At 34.9% G+C, this 21,450-nt stretch overlaps 1 protein-coding gene across 1 annotated transcript in view; it reads left to right on the forward strand.

Moving 5' to 3' along the window:
• LOC145693274 (clavesin-2-like) overlaps positions 1 to 21,450 on the forward strand; it is a 110,696-nt gene that overhangs the window by 52,562 nt on the left and 36,684 nt on the right. Inside the window, exon 6 of the mRNA XM_081769118.1 lies at positions 2,926 to 3,036. Coding sequence (XP_081625244.1) covers positions 2,926 to 3,036 — 111 coding nt within the window. The remainder of the gene's footprint in view (positions 1 to 2,925; positions 3,037 to 21,450) is intronic.

The raw sequence follows: 21,450 nt of genomic DNA on the forward strand, positions 1-21,450 counted from the left end.
AAAATTTAAAATAGTTATGTTACACTTCGGGACGAAAAAGTAACATATTTCAGAAATTCTACTTCGCATTTCTATCGTGCGTTTTCTGAACCATTGTAAACTGCCAACACAAAAAATATCTGGAGGTACTTAAGAACTAGGTTGAATGTCTTTCGAAGCTGATAAGTGACAAAATAAAAAAATACTGACGTTGAGAACGAAATTTTTGCAAATATAAAAGAAAATAACCTAATTTTGCCTAAAGATATAGCTACCTCTTCAGTTTCCATTCCAGAAAGTTTTCATTCTATTGTAAACATCAAAGTATTAGAAACAACACAAAAGAATACTGCACACTCAATAAGCTGTAAGCGAAGTGCAAATTAACGGGAAAGTCACAAGTTTCTATTAGCAAAACTTCAGATTATCAGATATTCCTATACATCAGCTGTGGCCAACTTTTTGGCCGCGGTCTACTAGTCGACCAGCTAATCGTGAGTGATTTATGTCATACTCTATGTATCTATCAATGCTATTGACTTATGGTTTCTTCTAGAGGGCTAGTAAACTGAATATTGTGTCTAAAACACCTCTAGTGGACTAATAAGTAATAACTCTCCAAACAGTGTAAGTTCTATATTATTCGAAAATCCTTTGGAATATTGTAAACTATATTTGAGATGGTAACATTGGAGCATTTCGAAAATTCTTAATCGTAATATTGAACACAATGTGACTATAAATTCTTGTGAAAATGTGTACAGTATTCTCTCTATTACCTACATTAATATGAACATACATATTAACATCTGAGGAAGATAACGTTACATTATGGAAAATTTCACGAAATAATTTATTTTTAATAAAGAAATAAATACTCTGGTCAGAAAAATAATTATTTAAATAATAATTCCAGAGTAAACATGGAGAAAGTTACATGTAGAAAAGCTACTTCAAATCTGTATTTTTAAAATATGCATACTGTTGTGCAGTCGCCCCTTGTCAGACTAAAAGCTCAGACAACGTGCTAATTAATTGTGTAATTGGGGATCGTAAACTCGGAATTGTAGCTCGCGTTCTTACATGTTGACTCTCTCTAATCTAATCCGGACTACTCTTCCAAAAGTCTCTCAATGGTTTTTGTTCGATGTTCCTTCCGGGTTAATATCCTGGGTCGTTGACTATTTCTTCAGTCTCGATGAAAAGTGCGTGCTCATAATTTCACCAAAGATGAGGTGATGATACGAGTGCTGACAGAGAAAAAATCTGTTGTTTTTATTGATTAAGAAATTACATGTGTTGAAGGAATTAACAGACAGCAAGAAAACTACCTTGTAAGAAAAGTAAATGAACTTAGAAAAAAATCGAAAAGTGATTTAACATTAATGTCCTTTTTCCGCATTAAATTTTAAAATAAAATGTCCCAAAGTACGAAATAAATTATTTCATTATGTGTCCAAATACACATAACTTCACATTATTATCTCTTATATGATAACATAGTGGAACTCTTAACACATTTATGTGATATCCTTATAATTCTAAATTTATGATTTTAAAAAAACATTCAATATCTCCCATTTCGTTAAAAAAATCAATATCTAACAACATTTCTTGCTTAGTGGTATTATAGAGCGTAATCAGCCAGCATTCAAACTTGATTTTACTAACCAAAATACTTGTTCTTTGAAAACATTTGTTTGTAAGTATATATTTTGAAAAATATTTCTTTCTAATGAAATATTTAATAACTTGTTAAATTTTCGAAATGTTTCGGAGAAGTAACATCTTCTTGTCTCTTTTTGTCGGAAATTGCGGCCTTTATTATCATATAATTTTCTTTCATCTTTTAAATCTGGTTACAAGTTATTATAACAACTAAATCGTAATAGGTAGGGTGGTAGCGTTATAGTTGCTTTGCTGACCATTTCTATAATAAATCGAGTATGTGATTCGGTTCATTTTGTCAGATACAGCAGGTAAAATTATAACTATAAAACTTTGTTTGCGATAAATAAAGCTACAAGGAGTTTGCATATTTATTAGCAGTGTATTGGGCTTAAGGAAACGAATATTTATCGATTAAAATTTCGCAGATACATATAAAAGAACGGTATTGTTCTGTGAACAATATCTCACCTGGTGACTATATAGACGCTAGGTCAATCTTTTATCGAGTAACATCGAGACAACTTGGCAAATAAAAATAAATAAAGAGGTCGAAGAATGAAGAATAAGGATTAGATTGGTTGATTTAATAGTAAATTTTAGCAACAGGGTAATTGAGAAGAGGTGAATTGTTTAAGTAGTATTCGACTATCCAACTTAGAATTGCATCCATGGTAAAAAAAAAGTCCTCAAGATAATTAAACCCTTCATTCGCACACAAACACCAAATGCATAACCACCCGGACACGAAATACTCGTAACACAAGAAGAATGTCATATGAAAATAAAACTAACAATCGTTATTACAATTATTCCCATTTTGAATTGTCATAATTAAATAGAACACAGCAAATTCGAGTTCTTGAGAGATGTATTAATTAGTAAACATCAGAGAATTGTGTTTTCATGTCTAATTGTTTTCTTTAGTACGTAAAATACGTAAGGATACAAAGATTTTCAAGTACTATATGCTACTAGAAATATCAAGTAGCTTTTTGTGAATATATCTGATACCACTACAAACAGCCCGTTATACAAAGACATGCAATAGTTTGAATTCATTGTAAAAATTTACACCAAACCTCGTTGTGTTTCTTTCATCGCAGCTACACTTTAAAATAACTATATATATTAAATTCAAGCAAATTTGACTAAGTAAAACTTAATATTGCTTTAAAATATACTACTACTTACTAAATCACTTAGCAATAGCCACATATTCTTATGTTTTCGTAATAATTCTATTTTGATACTATGTATTTTCTTTTCAATTTTCAGGAATGCTATCCAATGGAAACACATGAATACCATGTAGTCAATAACTCCTGGATATTTAGTTTGCTCTATGCAATTTTGAAACCTTTCCTGCCTGAGAAAATAATGAAAAGGGTAAGATGTATTTATGTAGTATAAACAAAACCCTGATCCGCCTAAAATTCTTTTCGTGTGATAATATGATGCCACTTACAGTATATCTTCCTGATGAGCATTTATGAAAAATTTTGATATATTCATGAAGATCGGTCTTTAATATGCGGGGGAAAGGTGTGTGTGGCTTATATGTTACATTGGGCGGTTATCGTGTTAATTCCCAAATGTGACAACTTTTGTCTACTTTTGTATAATTTAATGATTTATTTATATACCTATTACATGCAAAGTTAAAAAAAAAATGTACACTCAATACAGATGCCATATTCAGCTACAATGCATGCAATGGTGGCTCCTGAGAAAAGTCATACAGATAAAAATTAAACTGTTATCACTTCAAACTAAGGAAGTAAAACTTACCTAGTGTTACAATTATTATATACAAGAGTTTATAAATCAGACAAGTTTTCTTCCTTTGTTTGAAGCAATAAGAGTTTAACTTTTAACTTTGTTACTTCTATCAAGAACCGACTTTGAATACATGATCTAGATAGACATGTTTTCTATATAAATGAAGAATACATTTTCTGAAATAGCTGAAACAATGATTTTTTTTTTTTAATTTAGCGTGTATGATAGAAGTTAAAGCAATTTATGCAGAGTCGAACCTTATACTTTGCACGTTGTGTTCTCACATCTCCCTTGCAATGATCTAAAGCACATCTCTGCCTCTTCTTGGCAGAAATCGCAACCGTAAATTGATCTTTTCCATCGTAGCGGATTTCCATCGTGCCTCCGTACAAGTAGATCCAACCATTATGCGCTATCTTGGAATTGATTTGTAGCGCGTCATAACGCATTTTAGTGCACACACACACACACACACACACATATATATATATATAGATAGATAGATAGATAGATAGATAGATAGATAGATAGATAGATAGATAGATAGATAGATAGATAGGTAGCTGCAATGGGTCTATTCCGGACGTTTTCGTTCAGTTTAGACCCCTTTTGCAGTGCACGAAAATACACAAGGGGTCTATACGGGACGAATGGGTCTATTGAGGACCAAAAATGGGTCTAAGCCGGACGATAGGGGTTTAAATGGGACGGAGGGGTCTAAGTAGGACGACCAGTGCTACCAACATACTTTTCTTGAAGTGTTCAATATATTTTACTGAAACTTTATAAATTATGCTCATCTGATAGTGATTTGAAGTTTAGTGTTTCTTTTCAGCAGTAAGGCTATTAGACACTTGAATCTAAAGTTTGAGGTGGAATCCGAACTACATTTGTGCGTTCCAATTTCTGTTCTTTTTCAACCGGGAATCAAACTCGGAACCCCACGTACCAAAGTCGTGAGTGCTAGACACTATAGCAACGAGAATAGCAATAATCATGGCATAAGAGCTTGTGGTAGCATTATAGTATCAAACTACATATATCCATTATATTTCTTCCATCTCATTTGGGATTTTTTTTAATGAAAAATATTATACTAGTTTCCAACTCTACCATTATTTCAAGATCACTAAAAGTACAGTCATCCAAGTAAACAAAACACATCTTAATTCCAAGTAATTCGGAATACTTAATAAATAAAAAGATAAATACACAAAAACATTAAAATAGAAACGTAAAACATTAAACACTTGATGTAGCATTTACAATTTGGGACATCTTTTCGGTAGAGTTTATAAATATCTTATTGATAAAGTTGTGGACCGCTTATGGTGGCGTTTCCTGGTTCGATGGTGGCTAGTGCCAAGTCAGATTTGGGATAGAAAAACACCGTGTGCATCGGTATTCTCCGGGTTCTCCCGTTTCATCTATTATCAAGTGTGGGAGGATTCATATCCTCCGTAAAAAAAAAAAAAACATTTTGTAAGCTCCACTATTTTCACGAAATGTGGTCAAAGTCCTTTTTCAAGTATGATGTTGCAAACTAAATGTGTTTCAACTTTCATAAAACTCAAACCGGTTACAAGTATGTGGGGGAAAGACTATGATGATTATTGAAGTTTAGCATCTCTTTTATGCACCAAGGCTATATAAGACGTAGATCTACAGCTGAAATATGGAATGTGAACGACCATAATACTTTAAAATTTAGGTACTCTTTCATCACGAATCGAACCCATGATCTAATGAACCAAGGGTGCGTGTTAATTACTAGACCAGCAAAAAGTTTGGGGAAAAATTGAAAGTGTATATATTACATCTTGAAAATTGATCTACCAGCTTTCACAAGAACTAAAAAAAAAAAAAAAAAAAAAAAAAAAAAAGTCGTGATACACGGAAGCGAATTAGATTAGTCTCAACTTATGAAACAGTAAAGAGATACCTGTAGTATGCATTCAAAGTTCACTACTCTTACGCCTTTGGTAAGGAAAAAATTTAACTTGGGAAAAAGTATTTTAAATCCATCTAGTGGCAAACAGTTTCTAGTCACCGTGCTCCAATCACCGCAGGCTTCTTAGAGGTACACATAATGATTTATTTATACTTTCATTTACCCCACACTTCCCTGACTACAACCCAATTAAGGATTAGATATTTGGAAACTTCCAGTTAGATGGATGGTAAGGTAGACATAAAGCCTAAATGTATATTAAATAACAAAGGGGCACTGGTAAGTTTGGTTTAAGTTAAACATGAAAGATGTACGTCATCTCATTGAACCCGTGCCCTTATGTGTGGAAGCCATGCCATGAATGCAAACTTACAAAAGGGGCCAACCTGTTCCAAAATGAGTGTTTCTTTAATTGACAGTTTAGTGTAATGCGAATTTTGATTACTCCCTCAGTAATCAATATAGCTAATAGGATCATTAATAACAACTAGCTTTTTATTTGTGTTAACATTCTCGCATTTACAGATTCTATAATTCAAAGAGAGAAGGATTACATTCATTAGATTGAATGAGTGGAGAATCGCAATACGTGTTATCACTGGCGTACTTAAGATTTCATTTCGGGAGGGGCTTTGCTAACTTTCGGGGAAGGGGGCTTTGCCTGTAAGTGTGAAAAATTTTGCAAGATATTTCATTTACTTTACTAAGTAAGTAAGATTTCTGAGGGCTTAAGCCCGGAAGACTCTCCTAAATACGCCACTGTGTGTTATTGTTTATATTATTAAAAAATATAATCATTCCAATGCAAAGTAATCATTTTTAATGCACTTAATTTTCCAACTTTAAAAATTTCTAATGTTTCTTAATATGCCAGTATTTACTCTAATTTCTCATCTAAATATATGTTTTGTGCAGTTTGTGTTTTGAGTATATTCTTCTATAGTTATTTTGCGAAATTCAATTATTGTCAAATTATTTTAAGTTTAAGGCCACACGAAAGTTCTATGAACAACAGGAATTGATATAGCATAATTAAATAAAAATATTGTTAAACCTACCCAGGGATTAGTGGCCGCATTGGCTTAGTGGTAGAGCGTTCACCTCTGGTGCTTGGGGTTCCTGGTTCGATCCCAGCTCGCGCCAAATGAACTTTGTGGTGGACAAACACCGTGTACGTGGATTTCCTCAGGATTTTCCTATTTCCTCCCAATTTCTTCATTTCACCATTTCATTCATTTCTCACCATCACCGTCTCCTTTAGCCTATCCGGCATAACCGTGGGACATAAAACTCAAGGATTTCATTTCATTTCCTCCCCACGGATCAAGGCCGGATTAAGGAGGGCTTAGGGGGGTGTAGCCCTGAGCCAAAAGGCGGATGGGGCCCCCGAATTTGATCAAAGTCTCAACTGGCTGTCTGAAACGAATCATACAAGATACAATCATCATAAGATAAAATATGACCAAAAATATTATTCTCTTAACTTTCCTATTGCACTTTCACAGAAATATATTAAGCAAAGTCTACAGGGCTCACTATTTTTTTCTAGCCCCGGGTTTCCAGATGATTTAATCTAGTCCTGCCAGGGATCTTCTACTAGAAAGTGATGCATCTGTGCATGTATGTGTACTTGTAAGGAAGTATTCTGCTGGACACAGTCGAGATTAGTAGACCAATAGTACACAATTAGAGAGAGCAATTCTGACATGTTCAAAAATGTATGTAAAAACTGCAGAGTATAAAGCTATAGAATTAGAGATTTTACGTGTACAATAGAGACCTGTACGGGCCGAGCTTGGGCGGGCCGACACTGATTTCTCTTTAGGTCGAGCCGGGCTGGGGCCGATTAATTGCAATTCTTTAATAATTATTGACATTCGTTAAACGATAATTAGAATAAAGTGTGCCCGTGAAAAATGTTACAAAATGAAACTTCCAAAATTTATCGGGCGCGGGCCGGGCTTGGGCCAAGAATTTTAAAAAACTTATCGGGCCAGGCTCGGGCCGAAAATCTCCAAAATTTTTCGGGCCCGGGCTGGGCCGGGCCTACGTACATTCAGACTGGATTGGGCTTGAGCCGAAAAATGCGGCCCGTGCAGGTCTCTAGTGTACAATAACAGAGTAACTACGGCTTCATCATACTGAGGTTTACTTGCCCACAAATATGTGTATCAGTAGAGGTCAAAGCAGGATGTGCATTTACTGGGCGAGCATCGGCAATCTTTACTGATTTGCAATCGGAAAATCCTGTAACCAAGCATTCTGTTCAAAATAAAAGTTAGCAGATGGTTTTATATACATACAGATACAAAAGTATTTTAAACTCATGATGAAAATTTTCTATTTTTGATTACTATATTACAATATGTTGATGTTCTTATGTTTAGCTTATTTGGTTACACCAGACCCACCACTCTCTGCTAATACTTTAATATTGTTAACAGTACAAAAATATTTCTGTCTTCAACTGCTTTTTCATCATGTGACCATCTTTCTATATAAGATTGTTCTGTTTCAGCTTCTAAGCTGTAAGTTATCTTCTCGTAATTGATTCTTCGAGATTTCTTTCCTTCACAGTTTAATTTATTATGACTATTACGGTGTTGCTATCGTGTTTTAAGGCAATTGGGAAACCCTTACATTATGAGCTATCAAATCTTTGTTTAAAAAAAAAATACTATTGGAAGTCAACGCGCTGTCCACACACGATTGAGTCAAAGTATGCCATTTGATTCGCTGTTGCCATTTGTTGTAAGTTCAGATAGATAGAAGCGCCTCATATTCAAGGGGTCTATTCGCGTCGTTTTCGGCACTTTTAGACCCATCTTGGAATGAACTAAAATATGCAAGGGGTCTAAAACGGACGACTAAATGAAACAACGTTTTCGACTATTTTTCTATACACTGTTATGACTCCCGTTTTAAAAGGCTGAAGAGCTAGCTACCATGAGACAAAAATAGCCAAAACTTGTTACAAATATGGCTTTTGGCTATAAAGTGTAATCTACATTCTCGATATGCTTTACAGTATTTTCATTCTCTCTGTGAAGAAGAAAACATACTGCAATTATACAGTAAATAGACATGATTTATGGACACTACAGTGCGTCAATGCAAGTTTTCGCTTAGTCTCAGCTAGTATGTCTTCTGTCTATTTACACGAAGCAACTCAGAGATTATTGTGTGTTTATAATTGACTACATATGGATTAGTATTAAGTAGGTATTAAATTTTGAAAATAAAAAAATAAAAAAATTATTACTGAAAATCATAACAAACACATTATTCCCGCTTACTTGTTATGGTATATCGTGTATAAGTTAAAACTACAGGTAAAGTGAATTGCCAAGAGGAAAAGAATATTAGTGAGGTACTGACACGTGAAAACTAGAGGTGATTTATTGCTTTACAGCTCCCTTTGTCTGCCTTTACAACAGGCTATGCAAAGAATATGACAATCAATGAAACGAGCTGGTGAGTACGGTCGATTTTTGCTTATTTGGTAACAAGAAAGTATTCCTGGGTATATAGCATCTTGTAGTGATAAAATTGCGCAAAGTATAACAAATAAGTTTTCGATTATTTTATTAGGTGTAATCTGACGTTCTTGTTCATAAACGAAGCTACATAATATAATGTTTCTGTAATGATATGATCCGTTTTGTCTGTTTTTCATTCACGGCTTAGTATGCTACCGAGAATAGAAATTGGAACAAGTACTTTGACCACTATTCTACGTTGCGGCACTAAGCTATCTCACGTAGTCACATCTCGACTTTCGAGATTGAATTTGTTTCTAAAATGAATTATAATGTATTATTGTCTAGTTGAATTCTCATAATATAGAGTTTTATCGTCACCCATTTATAATTCTTTAAAGATGCAGATATAAAAATAATAGAATGGAACAAAAGATAAGGAAATTCAAATTACACAGATTACTTTCGAAACTATCTTCATTTCCATTGTTATTTCTACGGCCAAATTGTCTTGTTACTTAAGAGTTTCAAAGTGGAATTGGACTTAAAGAGAAGCGTAAGAATTCTTCTATTAGCGTATATTTACAAAAAAAATTTCCGTTTTCGAGGGTTCATGGATCGTTCGATAATTATCGTAATATAATCACCTATTTATGTGTTACTCTCTTGAGGAAAGACAAATAATTTCAGGAAAACTGAAACTTCAAACAATTTGGACTATTTTGCAAGGGTTTCAATACCTCTCGGAGAACTAAAAATACACATTCCGAAAATATAGTTACAACTACAAATTGATTTGCTGGTGTAGTCATGTGGGTCGTGTATTATACGTCATTATCCTCAGCACGGACATACTTTCCGAACAAAACCATACACACATGTATTCTGAATTCCTAGTTGTGGTTATATTCGTGAATATTTAAGGATAACTTGCCAAAATAGTGATTTGTTCACTTTTACACAAAATGGTGCACAATCGCGGCCCCAGAGGCCGGCTAAGGCACGAGAAATACCACGAATAGCCTTAGAAGACTGACAGATTATTACAAATAGGAATGGGCACGAGTCGAGTTTTCAGCCGAGCAAAGAAATTTTCTGTATTCTAGTCACACTTTTTAGGTCGAGTTTCGAGTCGAATCGAGTTTGATACTTCGTTCACCCGTGCGGCTCCTTTTAGCACATTTATAGATCATAGATTTCTTTGTTTCGAATAATTTTAATGTGGAATAATTTTAGTGTTGCTCCCGAGAAAGGGCAATTCTCACATCTCGTCACATCCCGAAAACGAGACGAGACTGCATTACTCTGAGACAACACGAGACAATCTGATATATCGTCTAATGAACATCGCTGTATGTAGCAAAATCAAGCTAAAATTTTGTAAATAGGATTCTTTCCCAGTAGTTCGAGAAAAAGCCAACACAGTGCTTACTAACCTGCGGATGAACTCGGAAGAATAGTGTGAAAATCTATTACCGTAGAACCCCGATAATCCGCCGCAAGGATCCCTGACCCGGACACCGACGAACCAAGCGTAGGTATAGGCCCTCATATTCCATGTTTCAACGCATGTGGGTTTCGTCCTTGAAGCTCCTCTCGGGGCTTCTCCCTCAGACTCCGAAGTAACTTTTTTAACTTCGAGAATTAGAAAACACTACTTTTTGCAATAGTTATCACTTAAAATTTTTAAGTTGACCTCAGAAACACTATGACAGGGTTCTTTGGACCATTTTTACAGAATTGAAACTTTTGAAACTCACTTTATTCTCATCCATTTCCCTCACATGCATATAGTTATTTTTTTAGGGTGACCTTTTGATTCAGGAATTACTAATACGAGTACCTTGAGTGCACTTTTATATAGAATTTAAAACTAAGTTTGAAATTATATAAAACTTTTATTTTCATTCATTTTAAACCAACTACCACCAATTGAATGCATGTGCACCCCGACTTCAATTTTTCATTTACTGTTCCCGTTTTTTTTGTTTTTTTTTTTTGAGAAATTTACTTATTCAGATCATTGTTTTCTGAATGCTACGTTTCTTTAAGAAAATATTCAGATCATTTCAACAAAGTGGACAAGGAATAAGTATTTTTTCTGTTGCAGTGCAGCTGCACCCCTGCTTGCTGCTTAACATTCTGCAACGATTCATTTTCTCAGGGATTTCCAACAATGTGTTACAGGCTTTGTGAAAGATTTGTTTTCAATATTATTAAAAACATCTGATGTGTTATTACTTTCATGAACAACAAACGTTTATCTGCACACATTATCCCCGTATATTATATAGGATGTGAGTGTACTGTATAAATAAACGGTGCCCCATAAGTCTGGTTGCACAGGCCATCTAGATAGCGATTAAAGATATGAAAAAGTGATGAGACATAAGAGAGCAATGTTACTGGAAATTATAGGCTTTCGGTCTAAAATGTTGCAATATTTCAAATTGGATCAAACATCTCTGCTCTACAGTTGTGTAGCGCTCAATTAAAGAATAATGTAGCGTTACCACGCCACGCCATTAATGGACAAAGTGGATGAAAGACGGGGTAGTTTGAAGTGTTCTGAACCAAGAAAGATGAAAGATGAAGAGACGAGCATATGAAGGATGAAGGATCACAACCATTTCAATGTTCACGGCACTGGCGTCACCACAAACCTTAGTAATACATACGTTGATTCATCGTTGAAATTTCATTTATTGTGAAACGAATAAACCGTTTAATAGTCAGTCATTTTCCCTTTATCCAACGCTGGAGAACAGTACGAATTAACATTTAACTACCAGTTGTTGTTCTGAAGACAAATTCTTTAATCTATTAGGCCACTTCTATTTAGATAGTAATGCTCATTGCTCAGTAGACAGATATTTCTTTTTCTATATTTTCTGTTATTACCATAACTAAATATCAACGTTTTAATAAACATATGTATAGTAAAATTCACCCCTTTTTAATTTAATTTTTTTTTGTATTTGCCCCTTCCTCTTGTTTATGAGTAGTAACGGTACTGCCATGAATATTGAAGTCGCGTGTAATCACTCAGCCATTGGAGTAGAGATCACTCTGCCTGCCACGCGTTATTTAGTAGGTCGAGGTTGGCAAGAACCCTGCTCCGGTAGGACATCCTGACTGAGGGGTTTCCTGATTTATTCAGTCCCTTCAGGTGAATGCTGGGATGATAGTTACTCTTTTAGGCTAGAGCCCCTTTCTTTCTTAATCCTTGCCCAACCTAAAGATCGAATGTGACATCGGTGCTGAAGGTCCGAACTCCTCCTTGTATGCTTCCCTTGAACAAAGAAAATGCTCGCGTGTGATCCTTTTCCTCTTCATATATCCGCCCATCCAGTGTACTTCAAACTACACAGGATTTGACTCGAGTCGAGTTGGATAAATTTTCCGAGCCGAGCTCTCGAGTGGAATTGAAAGAATACTCGCTCGGACTCGCCATGTCCATCCCTAACTACAAGCCATCATGGCAGTAGATTCTGTCTTTAGGGAGAGTTTTGTTCCGATTCTTTGATTTCCATATTACTTTGTTTTTACCACTTCCAAATTTAATCGATTAAAAATATAGAATTATGACGTCGTTCTATTAACATCTAGCACTCCAGAATTTTCCGTGCCTTCACAGTAGAGACTGAGATGAAATGTTTAGATACTGTGGAAGTTTATTTTCCGCGATTGCAAATTACACAGAAGTATTATTAGCAAGGAAAAGGGGCGTTAGAGGGCCAATAACCAGCCGGAAAAATGAAATGAAATCTTACGTCCCAAGGTTATTTCGGCTAGGCTAAAGGAGAGGGTGATGATGAGAAATAAATGAAATGGCAGAATGAGGAAAGTGGGAGGAAACGGGAGATTCACGAGGAAACCTACGCACACGGTGTTTGTCCACCACAAAGTTTACTTGGTGGGAGCAGGGTTTGAACCCGGGACCCCATACACCAAAGTAAACACTCTAGCACTGAGCCACCGTGGCCTCGAATAGCCAGACGGATTTCTAACGTGAGGGAGATATGAATACCGAGGGTGCAATGGCAAAGTCACCAAAGATTACAAGAAAGAGTTTATTTATTGCATACAGAATCTGGGAAGAATTGAAGCTCCTTTACAAATCTTATGATATAAACTCACTTGGCTCATGAATATTTATGCTGTAACAGACATGCCATTTGTGTACGTACTGTAATAGAGATGCATATTAAGGCACACAAATCCAAATAGAATGTTTTATCAGCAATACAAGAAAACTAGAAAATACAGCGGTACATAATTTAATTCAGTTACATACTTTATATTTACAGAAAAATACAAAGTATTAATTTTAGAATACTTTGGTTTGAAATTCTTGAAATAGCAATATCCCTGAGGAACACATTCGCTACATCTACTAAGAAGTATATCAAATATCACGTTTTATGCAAAAATAAGTTATGTGATTTATTGTTCAACATCAGTAATAAAGACATTAAAAGATACATTAAACGAATGTATTAATTACATGTTCTCATTAACTATACAGAACTATATTCCCAGTTTTCCAGCTGTGTGATATATGAATGCTACGTCGTGAAAAAAGAATGACATAAAATAATAATATTAATAATAATATACAGTGAAACCTCATAATGACACCGATAAGATAAAAGGTTGATTCAAAATTGTGTATACTTGTACACCTTTGTAAGTTGGAAATTATTGTACTGATTGCAATGGAATTCGCGCTATAGCTATTCTGGTTGACGCTTTTATCGGTGATATATTTTAAAACCTATAAAATATACCCATATTTCTTAGAACATAGTAGGAGGAGAGAAGCTGTTGAAAATTCGACACACTAAGGAATTTGCTACATGCAACTAAATATTGCCTTTAGGAGTGTTAATAAGAATATATCATAATTCATGTTATACAGACATTAATAATAACTTATACCAAACACACACACATCATGCCCCAGATGACTTAATAAAAAGATGAAAATAAAGGAATGTAACACTCATAGGCGCCGACTTGAAGAAAATATTGGGGGGCACTGGCGCAAATCCCGGGAGGATGAGAGAGACATGTCCCCCAATCTTGGACCTGGGGGACAGTCCCCCCAATAATCTGACGTGAAAAGTGCTTTTTGGGATAAGTGTTATGATTTGTGTCCGTCTGCCATAAAGGAATGTATGATGGAATTTATTTCTCTTAGCTTTTACCGGTATATTATATATATATATATATATATATATATATATATATATATATATATATATATATATATATATATATATATATATATATAAGAAAGAATCGCATTCTGTAGTATTTGAAACTGAACTTCGTTTAGTAGTTTCATCAATATGTATTAATTCCACATCCGCTACTTGAGCACAAATTACAATAAATGCCAGAGGAGAATGAGGAGTCCCCTCTCCTCATTCTGGAAAATTGTCTCAGCTGTAGGTACGGGCAAAAATCCCGGGGAAATTGAGAGACATGTCCCACGACATTGGAACTGGAGGCTCCCCCTATAATCCGTTTTTAAAAGTGCTTTTTGCAGATAAGTGAGATGATTTGTGTCCGACTCCCTCAAAGAAAAGTGAGATGAAATTGTTTTCTTTTGGCTTTTCCATTTTTAATGAAAATGAAGGTGTGCGACTGTGCGTGACGTAACCTGATGTGAAATCTTATCTCCTCCTCTCTCCTAGACCCTAGCACACGAAGAGTATATAGACTACCCTACGTCAGTAGAACCCATCTTTTCAGTAAACGCGCATTTCATCTATTTGTAATATCAGCCTAAGCATCTACTCATGCTTCGTAAGTAAAGAAAAGAATTTAATTGCTGGAATATTTTCTCCGTAATCTTAAGGTTACATCTGTTAACTAAAGTGTATATGACACGTGTCAGATTTCTGTAACGATTCCTGTAATGATGTTGAGATTATCATCATTTTGCTCAAATAAGAGTATTGTTGCGTCATACATAATTTTCTTTCTTCATAGTTTTGGGGAAATCATTATTTATATTATTATAAAACAAGTGACCAAATTATTAACGTGGACGATTATTGATGCCTAATTGGAAACATACCAATTATAAATATTCATGTATTAAGATTTCAGAGTGCGTTCACGGCAGTGATTTGTAATACGGATGTGTACTACTACTACTTCATCTACATCGCCTAATATATAATATACTCTACAACGTGTTCATCACAAAAATCAGATTCATCTACCGTAATATGAAAATCTTTGAGTTTTATGTCCCATGGTTATGCTGGCTGTGCTAAAGGAGACTGTGATGATGAGAAATGAATGAAATGGTGGAAGGAAGAAAGTGGAAGGAAACGGGAGAACCGCGAATAAACCCACGCACATGGTGTTTGTCCACTACAAAGTGCACGTTGCGGGAGCAGGGTTTGAACCCGGGACCCGATGCATCAGAGGTGAACGCTCTACCACTGAGCCACTGCGGCCCTTTACCGTAATATGGATTTCATCTCCCTTCCCTACAATAAGTCTCAAATCTGCCCACCTCGCAATGTTGCACACAACCAGTGGAGCCTTTAGGATTTTGTTTCGAAGGGCTACGCCCAACACAGGGAAGGAAGTGGCAATTGCCCATCTGAGTTTGAGAATTAAATGTATTTTAATTTATGCATGAATTGAAATTTCAATGGCAAGAATTGCAGACCGATAAATTCTATATGGTATAATACAAAAACTTAGGAGTGAATCTCACCTTTTATTCTATCCATAGAAGAAAAAGGAAGTATATTCTTGGCCTACCTGATTTTCTAGGTTAATTATTCCCCCGTTTTGATTTTCTTTAATTCAAACATTTTCTTCTTTTTAAAATAACAAAACGATATAATTTTTCCTTTGTTATAATAACTAAAGTTCCCTTATGTTGATATCCACGCAAGTTGGTGTGGAACACCAGTTTCGCTTATCAACTCCTGTTAGTTTAGGTGTTACTGATGACAGCCGACTTGAATCACAACTAACAACGGTCGATAAAGTATGATAGGCGAAACCAAAGATAATAACTTCAAGAAAAAGAAACAGAAAATTAGAAAGGAACAAAGAAAGAAACAGAGGACGCAATTCTTACAATATATGAAATTTGGCAAATACACTATTATTTCTGAACAAAGAGCATAAGAAAATGGAAAGTCAATGAAATTCTTGGAAATGCTAAGAAGGATTATTGATTATTGTTCTAAGTGGAATGCGAAAACTAACATACTTATTACGGGGTGATCTTGAGCCCGATAGCACCCTATACGCCACTGAAGACAATTCTGCTCCCCTGATTCCCCACAACATTGTTTTTGAATTTCATAAATATTTTGAACATTGCTTTTATATATATATATATATATATATATATATATATATTACCCTTCCCGCTCAATGTTAAAGACGGATTTGCGCCGATCGGGGGGGAGGGCAAACAATGAATAAATATATCATCATATTCAGACGTTTTCTATCAGGTGCTGGATAAAAGCCCCTTTCTCACAGGATCTCGGTCCGCTCCATCCGTTCCGCTGCGAATTTCAAGACCTAAATCAAATTTACCTAAAACAAATTCAAGTTCAAAATTTGGGAATTTCACTGCAAGTTTGCGCACCACATTGATCGTCCCTTGTCATATCAGTGCTGCGATAGTGTTGGTTGAAGCTTCAGTGCTCTATTAAACACAACTTTGGAAGTGGCGTTTTGTATCGAATAAGAAGGTTATTCCTAATATTGAATTAAAGGTACGACGAAGTTTACGACAGTTCTCCTCTTTGTTACTTTTTCCTAAACTGGATTATATTGGGGGCGAGGATCCCACCTTTAAATATTGGGGGGGGGGCAAAAGTGTCCTGCCCCCTTCCCCCGAAGTCGGCGCCTATGATGCCCGCTATTCGCACAGGTAGAATAAATTTTATGAAAAATATTTCAAAACATTGCAGCAATGAAAAACTTGATCGACGGATTTTAGACATAGAATTAAGCATGGAACTTACTCGTTACTCGTAAGTTGTGTTTAAAACTACGGGTTAAGTACACTACTTTTAAAAATAAAACTCATAATTGGAGAAAACTCGACATGAAATGAAAGCTTAACCTATTTTTGTTTTTGGTTTGTTTGAGTTTAACGTCCCACTCTTACGCCGTGGTGGCTGAAGGAGAAGTGAACCTACTTATTATTGTGGAATCAGAACCACTTTTTTCGTATCACGTGGGAATCAAACCTAGGGCTACGCGCGCCGAAGCCAAGCGTTCTAACCTCTAAACCAAGCATGAGTCCTCAGCATCTTCGTTTTACTGCCATTGAGATGAAGAACAACAATGATGTACAGTGAATTATAATGGAGGAACCCATGTAATGAAAATGCAAAAGAAAGGTAGAATAAAGCTCAAACCCCGTGTTGTACACTATAAAATTCACATGAAATTTCCTGCCATTGAACAAAGGACGAATATCACCAGATGTTATACCTTTAGCATTTAGTCACTGCGGTACTATTAGGGATCATTAACCCGATGACCCTTTACCCCTTTTTCACAGGTGTCTCTTTCAAAAGTGCTTGTGATCCATGTGACCTCTGTAAACTCTCAAGTATCCAGTTGTGTGAAGAAATCGGTAGTGGATAGTCGGGAAACGGAAAAATCACAGCAAAAGGTTTCATAATGCGGAAGGGGGGGACTCCTTCCATGTGGCAAGTTTTTGGTTCAATACATGAAAATAGAAAAAAAATTTTACAAGCCTGCATTTTTGTTACTGACGGGAGTGAAATAGATGTTCTATCATCAAGTTAAATGTTTCCTTTATGTTCTTAAAGCTTTTGAATTTCCCTTTACGATGAATGTTTCAAGAAAACTATGTCAGTTGTTTTTTTCATTCTTTTCTTTTTTCTTATTATAAAAAAACAACGCTCTCTTGTCACGTGCTCAAGTGTTTCGAATGAGCTAGTGCATTTAGAGTAGATAATATTTGCTTTCATTGTTTGTAGGCTCTACTGTCTGTGTACCCTAAAAAACTTCAAAGATATGGTTGTCTTTCCTTTTTATCTGGCACATACAGTAGAAATAAGCTTAATAAAACATGGTACCATTCTTATCATTCATGGCATCAGCCATTCAAATTTTACATATAGTTGTATCTGACACCGCCTGTGTGAACAACAGTTCTGGTGATTTATGGTGATTTATTGATTACTCTCAATACCTATATGAATGATTCGCTAATAATGATCGCAAATTGATATAAAATTGATCATAAAAAATCATTAAAACTTTCTAAATTAAATTATAGTTTTTTTTTTTTTTAGACTAAAGCTCTTTTAAAGAATCGTCGAATTTCAAGGAGTTCGGGTAGGGATGGTATACACACGAGGCTGCAGTTCCGGTTTCATCTCATTTGACAAAAGTGGTCTCAGTCCCGATCTCGTCTCAAAGTAAATAGTATATAATAAATAAAATGTGTAAGTAGTATCATTTTTTGCTTTTATTATTCAATTTGAATCGTTGTGTGGCATATCCATTCCTAGCTAGTTGGCCAACACTCGTGCTTTTTATGCGTGTTCGCGGGTTCAATCATTAGGGTGTATATTTAACATTGGATAAAACTCGAATAGTGATCCACATTTCACTTTAAACAACAGATCTTATCATATAACCTCAGTACTTGCTATGCAGAGAAACTCTTCACAGTCAACTTCAATACTATAGTTAATTTCCTTCCTGCTGAATCAGAGTTATTCAATATCCTACCAGATAACACAGTAGATAGCAGCAAGAATGTATTTGAATGATAGGAAATTTAAATTTTACAATTTCTCATTTATTGTTCACTACCAGAATGCCCGTTCTTTGCACGGGGAGAATAAGTTTCATTTTGGACATATAGGGCAAAAATACTGTCATCAATCAACTATGAATTCGACACTAATATTGATCATTTTCAATAATTTTTAAGTCACCATCCCCTTTAAGAGCACTAATGGGAGCTGGACTTAGAAGATTTAAACAGCATCGGAAGTGTCACTGTTCGTCTCAGGGACCCCGAAAATTATGGATTCGACACTACTATCGGTTATTTTTATATATAGTATATCGGATGTCCTAAAAATGGCACCCACAAACTACAGAACACTATTCTGCAGGTCAAAATAAAGGGAAAATCTTATATGATGAAATGCTCTTCGGGGCCTCCCTCAGCTGGTATGGGGAATTAAAATTTCACTATGTGGCAACATCGCATATTAATTTGGAGCATTAGCATCGCTCTACAAATCCATCAAACAGTTATATCGACTGTTAAGATAATAATTGGTGCTACTATCAACGTCTATTGACTTCACGGGCGTCTCTGGCGGTCTAAAGAGGGGACGCGTCCCCCAAATATTCTGAGTACGAGATAAATAGATCAATGCTGAAAGTATTTAGATATATGTGGAAGAAGTAAAAATATAGGCAGAACAAATTAAAGTTATGCCTGTTCTTAAACATTAAGTTAACGTGAATAGAATATCCGCCTGACGTATGTCACTTTGAAAGAAGGATTTTATTTATTTATTTATTTTTAAAGTTACGCTTCTTGGTTAGTCTGCTGCAGGAACATAAATTTTTCATTGCTTAACCAGAAACAATTGGTTTCCATGACGAAGGGAGACTGGATAAGGGGAGGAAAGGATGTATAGAAAGTTTATCTGCGAATTAAGAAGGGAAATCTACAAGGACGGAAATATACAATAGAAGCGAAGGTGACCAAAAAGAATTTTAAAAGATAGAGAAATTTGAATATTATATATGAGAGTAAATTTCATGCGAATACTGTAGAAGGACAGCAAGAGACAACTACTATGACAATATATAAACTAAAGATAGAAATGAGTGTTTAATGAGTGAATTGAGTTTGAAGAAGATGAAAAAAATACATTGAGGAGTCGGATGACACCAAGAATAAACAGTACATTTTAGACATTAAAACGGAAAATGAAGTAAATGAGGATGGTTCATTGGAGAAGTTCAAAAACATACAGCGAAATGAAGAACAAAAAGGTAGATAATATACCTTTTGAGTGCATTAAGAACGAAGAAGAAGAAAAAAATTTTAAAAATTCGAAATTCACAATCAAATTAAGCAGCATCATAAGACTTCTTTCAGAGAGTTAAGATTTTGTTAGCTAAACAATCAAAATATATGAGAACTATAAAACTACACTGCTGCAAATGCGTTTAAGAAAACTGAGTAGGAATTCAACGGTAGGAATGTCAAAGTGAAGAAATAACCTAATAACCATATTATATACAAACAATTTTTTTCGGCAAGTAGTCTAAAGTCATGGAAGAAAATTATGATGAACTGTGTTGCTAAGGCTAGAAAGAGCGGATGTCTTTAGTAAAGTAGATTTCAGTTTACTCATAATTTTCACATAACTTTAGTTGAGGTCTACTAGCATTCTAGTCGTCCCCGACCCCCAATTTTAATATGCTAGAGACGCCCATGATTGACTTAACTGTCATCTGGCAAGAATCGGCATTGGTAGATCTAATCAATGATTCTTTATCTGCGACGTTGCCACAAAGTGCAATTCGCTTTTGAAGACAAGGACCCGAAAGGTAGATACACATATGTACATATATATATATATATATATATATATATATATATATATATATATATATATATATATATATATATATATATATATATATATATATATATATATATATACCCATTCCTTCCTCCAATTTGCAGAGCTGAATTTGGATTTAAACGACATCGGAAGTGTCACTGTTCATCTCAACGACACTTAAAGCTATGGATTCGACATTAATATCGGTATTTTTCAATCATTTTTAAATTAATCCCCCTCCCCTTCCCTTACATAGTACCGCTAAAATGAAATAATAAAAACCATCCCAGGTTGGAACTCATCTTATGTTGAAAATTTGATTGTGATTGATTGGGTGGTTCAAGAGTTATTAAGTCACAAAAGTAGTCACTTTTATTTTGTATATAGCCTATAGATTACATTCTGCTTTGACTGCCATGTTAAACAAAGAAAATCACGTTCATTATCTAAACAAATAGATACGAGTATTTTACTACTACAATAATTGTTTCAAATATATGAAATGCTTTATTACCTTTCACAAGACCAACTTTAATTGACATTTTATAACACGACCTTCTTACATTCTTATGATGAGCTTATTCTCCATAATACTATAGCTGCACATTAAGTTGTAGGACCACTTCTCAAATACTCTCGGTGCAGAAGGGAATGCTAAACTCAAATCAAACAATCACCTTTTATTAACTATAGTCTCAGTTGCGTCATCAATCGAGTTAGGTTTGAACTCAGATGTCTCTCGTAGTGCGAATTGCACTATCCGTTTCTTATACAAGCTCATACGATCGTGATGCATTATATATAGAAGTTTTTTTTCTGTTGTAAAGAATGAAAATTACAAATTGTTGTATACTTCCGTATTTATAGTGGAGCAAAACGAAACTGTTAGAATTTTTGATATAATTACGAAAAAAGCACAGTTGCGTAACGATAACAGAAATAAAAATTTAAATCT

The sequence above is a fragment of the Thermobia domestica genome, chromosome 8 (genome assembly GCF_964235325.1).
Source record: "Thermobia domestica chromosome 8, izTheDome1.hap1.1, whole genome shotgun sequence".
NCBI lineage: Eukaryota > Metazoa > Arthropoda > Insecta > Zygentoma > Lepismatidae > Thermobia > Thermobia domestica.